Raw genomic sequence first — 7,568 nt, 5'->3', positions numbered from 1 at the left:
ATAAATAATAAATATGAATATCGCGCACGTTCAACACCTGGATTACGTTACTCGCTCTACCGTGCGGAAAATGCTGAGTGGTCAACGTGGTGATAAATCGCAGACAAATCATCCCAAATAAATAGCGAAAGGTGTTACGCGCCAAAGAGATCGATGAATATTATCATGACATTTCGCACCCGTGCCTCGGCCGACCTTGTTCTCCCCACGATCGACTCGACTCGTTACGAGCGTCAGATGGCAGGCGCATCACAAATAATTATCCTTCCAGCATCCCGGCTACGTTTATGACGTAAGATATCGCGAGATTTAGTCCGTCCCGATCTATCAATCGTGCCATCTGCCATTGAGGTTGCCCCGTCGATGTTAACGGCCTTTCGAAGAGGCTTGATCATCAACGAAATACCAATCACAAGCGCGACAAGGGAAAATTCATATTTGAATTCTGTTATAAAAATGCATAAAATTATTCTATATCGGCTTTTTAATATTTTTTTCCAATTTGATATTTAAAACAACTCGTGCTTATAATACAAAAAATAATCTGTCTTTGTTTTGAGATGTATTACGACAAAAAAATGACGTCTGACTACGATTTAGCATTCAAAAACTCGCTTTTTATTGATATACAATAATATAAATGAACATATTGTTATTTAATTAAATATTTATTATAAAGACACAGAAACTGCGATCAAAAAATTATGAGTGAAAAATTTGCGTATTCATGTTTTGTACTCTTTCACGAACTTCCAGTTAAATTACATTTTTAAAATTATATTATATGCAATCTCGAGACAGAGAGTCAATTAAATCCTGTTTAAATTTTACTAACATCTATGAAAGGGAATTTGTGGAATTTATTTTACACGTGCTGTTTTACACGTGTGTATTTTTCCGCACAATTTCTGAATAATTTGCATTTATGGTCTGTTTGTGTCGCGTGACAATTGATAGCTTTTCATATCGAACCATAACAGCTGCCATCTACAACGGAATTACCTTGACCGTCAGCAATTAGCGTCAGTACCTCAGAAAGAAATGACAAATGTAGCGCAGTATATAATGCAGATGACGATTATCAGTTTGCTCTAGTAATACTAGTGACATTTATCATGAGTATCGTACCATTTGTCAGATAGTTTCATTAATCATCGCGTATCAGCGAAGAAGTTTCCTATAAATTGTCCAGATATATCGGGAAAGCGATTACAGTCAATTTTCGGATTTGGTGTCACGATGTCGTTCTTCAGCCTCGGTTTCATATCCTTGTTGGCGTTCGCAGTTGCGGACCTGCATAACGATCCGCATTATGTCGGCGATAGAACTACCATGGTTCACTTGTTCGAATGGAAGTTCAACGACATTGCCAAAGAATGCGAAGATTTTCTCGGTCCGATGGGCTACGGTGGTGTACAAGTATGTACAGTAAACGCTTGTATAGTATATTTACATTAACTATTGCTATATGTATAATATATGTATAATCCTTATTGATTCGATTGTCACTCTTTTGCTTCCGTTTGCACAACAACATTTGCTTGCATCTACATTAACATAGCCTAATTTAGGCTAAATTATCTCTAATTTATATCTAATCTAAATCTGATAATACTCCAAATCTCATATACATATTGAGCCGTTTAAAATTTCCCAACTCTCCTATGCATTCTTTCAATCTTTCATCATCTTTATTTTGAATGGAAAAATAATTTTACTATGATAAGATCACAGTACTCGAAACATGAACCTTATCACAAAATAACTAAGGATAAGCTGGAGTGTTGTGTTGGAGGACAAGTAAATAAGAAAATAAAAGCTGCTGCATATATTAAATAATTTTTGTCAAATTTGTTTTTGCAAATTAATATTATTAAATTATCGCAGTTTCAAGATAAATATAAAAGTACCTTCACTGTATTTTTATATAATCTGTTATTATCTGTCAATTCCGTACAGCGCTAAATGCCCGTCGTATATAAAAAATATAATGCAAAATAGGTTCTTGTACTTTTTCGTAGGTTTCTCCCATAAACGAGAATCTCGTGATAGAGAACAGACCATGGTACGAAAGATATCAGCCACTCTCCTACAAAATTATTAGTCGATCTGGAAACGAAGCCGAATTTAAGGATATGGTGAAAAGATGTAACAAGGTTGGCGTGCGAATATACGTCGACGCGGTCATCAATCACATGTCAGGAAATGCACAACCTGCATACGGAACCGGTGGCACGACGGCAAAACCAGATGAGCTTAGCTATCCGGGAGTCCCGTACACGTCCGAAGATTTCAACCCTCCATGTGACATCCAGAATTATAACAACGCTACGGAAGTTCGCGACTGCGAGCTGTCCGGTCTTCACGATCTTAATCAGACCAAAACGAACGTCCGAGACAAAATAATTAAATATTTCAACAAGGTCATCGATCTTGGAGCTGCTGGCTTTCGGTAATTATTCTCAACTAATCTGCTCTTATCGCGTGACATTTTTATCGAGAATCTATAAGAAAAAGTGATAGATTGATTTTCGTTTACGCGAACTAAAAATTTATAGAATATAGTAAAATTTTAATGTTAAAAGAGTTACAGAATATTATGGAGAAAGTTGTTCGAGATATATATTTAATGAGAACGAATTCTCCCGTTCGCTATTTCCGTCGTCCGTAATTTCTACTATTGAACTTAACTAAGCAGAAAATACAAAAAATTAAGTCATTTGCAACAGCGATCGCGTTTCGCCGATAATCCCTATCTACGTGCAACATCAGCGCACGGTCGATACGCATTCCGCGGCAAAATATGCGAATGAGATATAAAATCCGAAGTGTAAACTCGTGAGTTGCACTCCGCGGCCCCACCCCTGTCTCTTTCTCTCTCTCTTTCTCTCTCTCTTTCTCTTTCTCGCATCAAGGATGCGCCGAAGACTGATGATGTTTAACATTAAACCGGACGAGAAGCGGTGCCGCGCGGTACTGACTGAGGCCGGCTCGTCTGGTAGCATTAATAAATGAGGGACATCAGCTTTTAATTACGCGCCTCGCTCGTAATTGTAACCCGCAGCGAAATCGGTACCATCTCGTACCGAACCGGTGGCTTTACAAGCGGAAGAGCGATACACGCGTCGGGAATGATAACGGGGCGCGCTGCCGTCTTGGAGACTGCGCTACGCATCGCGTCCGCGGGATTGCGAATGTTTTACATATATTTCGAGAAAAGGAATGTGGCGTTGATGGCGCGTATTAAGAAATCGTGACAGCCGCTAAAGTCACGGTGCGCGCGTGGAAGGGGAAGTTTGATGGCACAATATATTACATTCTGCCATAGCAAGTTCCGTTAATTATTATATGGACGGCAGGAACGCACGTGACAAGCTAAGAGAATAATTTTGTTACAATATTATTTATAACATGCTATAATAACTGAATGATTCTCTCTCCGTCATAAGGTAGTGATTCACACAATTTCGCTGCAACAACAAATAGGTTGTTCTGCTTCAGCAATTTCGTGTTCCTAAAATTACCAAATTTACTCAGAAAGATTTTTCTACATATTTTTTACTACCAAAAGAGATATTGAGCAATTTACGAAATTTCGCTTTTATATTACAGCAACAACAATGATTTTGTTACGACATCTAGATTCTTTTTCTCATATGCGACGTTTCACTTGCAGTAATTTACTTACGTGTCAAAATTAACGCGATTGCAAATTATCGGTATTGCACGTACGATAATTTTACGTGACATTATTTGAAACAGTAGGTACGCTATAGCGAAAACAAGAAGGCCGTAATCTTGTTTCTTAATGAGAATCGCGACATACCTTTCTTCCACGTATACATATTTCTTTCTTTTTTTCGTTTCTTTAAAGGCACATGCATTCTTTTCATAATGATGGCAGTAACTAACTTTATTTCCAGCATGATACCGTACTTAATAAAATTTTATTTATAATAAAAGGCAAATATAAGTATGCAGCGACAATTCAAATAAAAATGTCCTAAATCTAAATAACTCGATCAGTTAATACGGAGTTGCGACAAGTAAAATAATTTTCTATCCTATCGCGTGTTATCCACAAGTAAATTACGGAATGAATAAACGGAAATAAATAACGCTACCTGGTCGCATCATTTTCCGGGTTGCAATGAACTCTGACCTTCGGCGCGTCAGCCACCGTGTGTTGCATCGCAAGAAGTGCCTTTGGCAAATACACATAGGTGGTTATCGCGAATGTACGATTAAATTCAATGGAATTTGCGGTGTCCACGAGCAAACGGTAAAAATCTTAATTGACCGAATAGCGTTAATTAATTAACGAGCCGACTTCCCGCCGACGAACATAATTCGGCGCGCGGAAATAACTGTTTGGGATGTTGAACCCCTGACCGGAGCCGCGTTAGCTATACCGATCCCGCCTGCGTGCCGCACACGAAATAAAAAATATTCAGAATTGGCGGTCATTTATAATAAGATATATATGTGCAGGAAGAGCGGCGAAATGCATGGAAAATCTCGAGTTACTCGGTGCAACTTTGTACGACACGTGGCATTTTATTAATAAAACTAATCAATTAATTACGATTTATTTTTCGAACAGTAATAATTCATTCGCGACGTTGTAGTTTTGTAGTATCACGTAATATCATCGGTTTTCTCTGTGTTATTAAATAAAAATATTATAATTCTTTATTAATCGCGCTGTTCTGCTCATTCCACTAAAAAAATATACTAAAATAGTATATTCTGAATAGTAAAGTAGTCACATTCATATCTCTCGATACAGGCATACCTAAACATTTTAACATTTTTGCAGCATCGACGCCGCCAAACATATGTGGCCACAAGATCTTAAGGCTATTTACAAAAAAATAAAGAACCTATCCCCTAAGAACGGGTATCCGAAGAATGCGCAGTGTTACATCTATCAGGAAGTCATCGATCTCGGCGGCGAGGGAGTCAGCAAGTTCGAGTACAATGATATCGCAAGTGTCATTGAGTTCCAGTATGGCATTGTTTTGGGTAATATGTTCCGCGGTAAGGACAATTTGGCGAGATTGCAAAATTTCGATGACGAGAATGCTTGGAGACTGATACCCTCTAAAGACGCGTTAGTCATGGTTGACAATCATGATAATCAGAGAGGTCACGGTGCCGGTGGAGCCTCCATTTTGACGCACAAGGACCCGAAACCGTACAAGGTGGATTTTTATACTTTGATAAATATCATAAATATAAATGAGATTTAGTTGCTCTATATTAGAATATCCTGTTTTTTTTTTCTTATTTAGATGGCAGTAGCCTTTATGCTCGCTCATCCTTACGGTCATGCTCGAGTCATGAGCTCCTTCGCGTTTAGTGATCCCAGTCAAGGCCCACCGGCCAATTCGGATGGCAGCATCATTTCGCCTGAGATCGTCAACGGTGAATGCGTCAACGGTTGGGTCTGCGAGCACAGATGGCCGCAGATTCAGCAAATGGTCAAATTCCGCAATCTAGTAAACGGCGAGAAGCTGGAGAATTGGTGGAGCAACGGGAAGAATCAGATCGCCTTCTCCCGCGGCGGCAAAGGTTTCGTCGCCTTTAACGTCGAGGGTGATCTACGCGAAAAGTTGCAAACCGGATTGCCAGCGGGGACATATTGTGATGTCATAACCGGAGACGTTGTCGACGGCAAATGCAGCGGAAAGTCGGTGCAAGTTGTCGACGATGGTACCGCTACGGTCGAGATTCTATCAAGCGAGTCGGAAGGTGTGCTCGCTCTTCATAATCAGGTCAGTGCAATAAAAAAAAACGACAAACAGAAAGATAACAAAGATATGATAGTATTATCTGAATTTTCGTATGCTTGCAGGCGAAACTATGACGCACGTGTGGATAATAAGCTTGTATACGCAACATTTTAAGAATCTATATATGACTAATATGAACTTATGTAACCACTGTTGTCTAAATACTGCACTTGAATAATAAAAAATTGCATTCTTTGCATTTGAGTAATAATATTTACTACATCTCTGCGTCTTGTTTCGTAATTTATTGTCTAATGTGCCCGATCGATAACGGAACTATTGAGGAAGAAGAGAGAAAAAATCGTTTCGTCAAATGTCAACAAGTAGATATCTGGAGACTGCTTGGATCCGGTTTGTGATTCGAACGTATGACTTAACAATTTTGCTACTTATCTATTTACTTCTCGTTCCCGTACCCTTTAGTGTCCACGAGTTGTAAAGCGCTCTATAGTGTTTTGCATTAAAGTTAACATTTTCCTAAAAAGTGTGTTATTATTTACGCGAGTGCGTAAGTGCCATAAATCACGGGCGTAATTAACATATTACGAACACGAATACTTTATCGATTATATTATATTATATTATATATTTTTTTATATTACACGAATAATTTATCTATTAAAGATTTAGAATAGGCAAGTAAAAAATGTAATATTTAAGAGACAAGAAAATACCTAATCTCCACAGACAGATAAAATTTTCTTCGTTACTTATTAATTATCTGAATTAATATATTGTTAAAAAAATACTTCAATATATCTAGAATTCTACCGAAATATCTAATTCTGAACATTTTTTTGTGTAAAAAATTCACAAAAACGTCTTTGTTTATATTTGTGAAGGTTTCACCGTAGTGCTTTTTTTTATAAACTTCATTCAAAAACGTTACCAAGATCACGATCTTATATCGAATGTTGCACATTTCTTCAGTGAGTAAGGACAATCAACTTCAACATAATATTTCTTAAATTAATAAAATCTTGCCTCAGCTAATCTGTCTGTAGTGCGATTCTGTAACTCGTTATGCTGTCATTATGTGCAATAGCTGCGCAAGTATGCTATATGGTAAAAAAACTGCGCAATGACAATATAACAATAACGATACTGCATAACGAGTTACAGAATCGCGGCTCTGATGAGTTTTAAGTCCGTGTTTGTTTTGTTAATGAGAAACTGACAATTAGCGTAGTTTTAGAAAAGAGCGTGATATATGAAAAGAATTACTCATGGTTGCGCAATTTCCGACTGAATCAACACTGAATCAACTAATATTTCCAGCTTAAAAATATTTGCCAATTATATAATCCAATTACATACATATATTCCATCATTAATATAATAATGGTGCAGACATGTTTATCAAAATTACGAGAATTTAAAGATTGAACGATGAAAACTTTCAAAAAGTTGTAAAAAGTCACATGGTGTTACATTCACACTTTTCTCTATTTTTTCTCTTTTTTAAATTAGAGAATAGTAATACTATTAATTTAATGGAACATAATAATATATATGATAATATTCAATAACTATATTTTAAGTATTATTATTAATTTAATAAGAAGTTTAGTAATATTTTCGCGTGAAAAAAATATCAAGTTTCATGCAGTTATATTTCCACAAAATTCTGTTCTCGTAAATCCGATAAAATTCTTAAATAAATTCTCACTCTTTCGATTTCGCACTTTTCTGCCGAAGTAACTGCAGTCAGATAACGCTTGTTTATGCAAATTTTATTAACTGTTATTACAGCTGCCACCTTGTTCAATATTC

At 37.0% G+C, this 7,568-nt stretch overlaps 1 protein-coding gene across 1 annotated transcript; it reads left to right on the top strand.

The window, feature by feature from the left end:
* Positions 1 to 1,097: 1,097 nt before the first annotated feature.
* Positions 1,098 to 5,994, top strand: LOC139816220 (alpha-amylase A-like). Its single transcript, XM_071783621.1, has 5 exons — positions 1,098 to 1,419; positions 2,022 to 2,452; positions 4,820 to 5,204; positions 5,295 to 5,777; positions 5,858 to 5,994. Exons 1-5 carry the CDS (start codon positions 1,240 to 1,242, stop codon positions 5,867 to 5,869), a joined length of 1,491 nt encoding a protein of 496 aa, XP_071639722.1. The 5' UTR covers positions 1,098 to 1,239; the 3' UTR covers positions 5,870 to 5,994.
* Positions 5,995 to 7,568: the final 1,574 nt, after the last annotated feature.

This window comes from Temnothorax longispinosus, chromosome 7, assembly GCF_030848805.1.
Source record: "Temnothorax longispinosus isolate EJ_2023e chromosome 7, Tlon_JGU_v1, whole genome shotgun sequence".
In the NCBI taxonomy this organism is placed as follows: Eukaryota; Metazoa; Arthropoda; class Insecta; order Hymenoptera; family Formicidae; genus Temnothorax; species Temnothorax longispinosus.
The sequence above is the reverse complement of the archived record's forward strand: the minus strand, read 5'-3'. Positions and strand labels throughout refer to the sequence as shown.

Bases quoted from the DNA above. Each gene is read 5' to 3' on its own strand.
- LOC139816220 (XM_071783621.1), top strand. From the start codon at position 1,240: ATGTCGTTCTTCAGCCTCGGTTTCATATCCTTGTTGGCGTTCGCAGTT. The intron at 1,420-2,021 runs GTATGTACAGTA...ACTTTTTCGTAG, and splicing joins TGGGCTACGGTGGTGTACAA to GTTTCTCCCATAAACGAGAA. The intron at 5,205-5,294 runs GTGGATTTTTAT...TTTCTTATTTAG, and splicing joins AGGACCCGAAACCGTACAAG to ATGGCAGTAGCCTTTATGCT.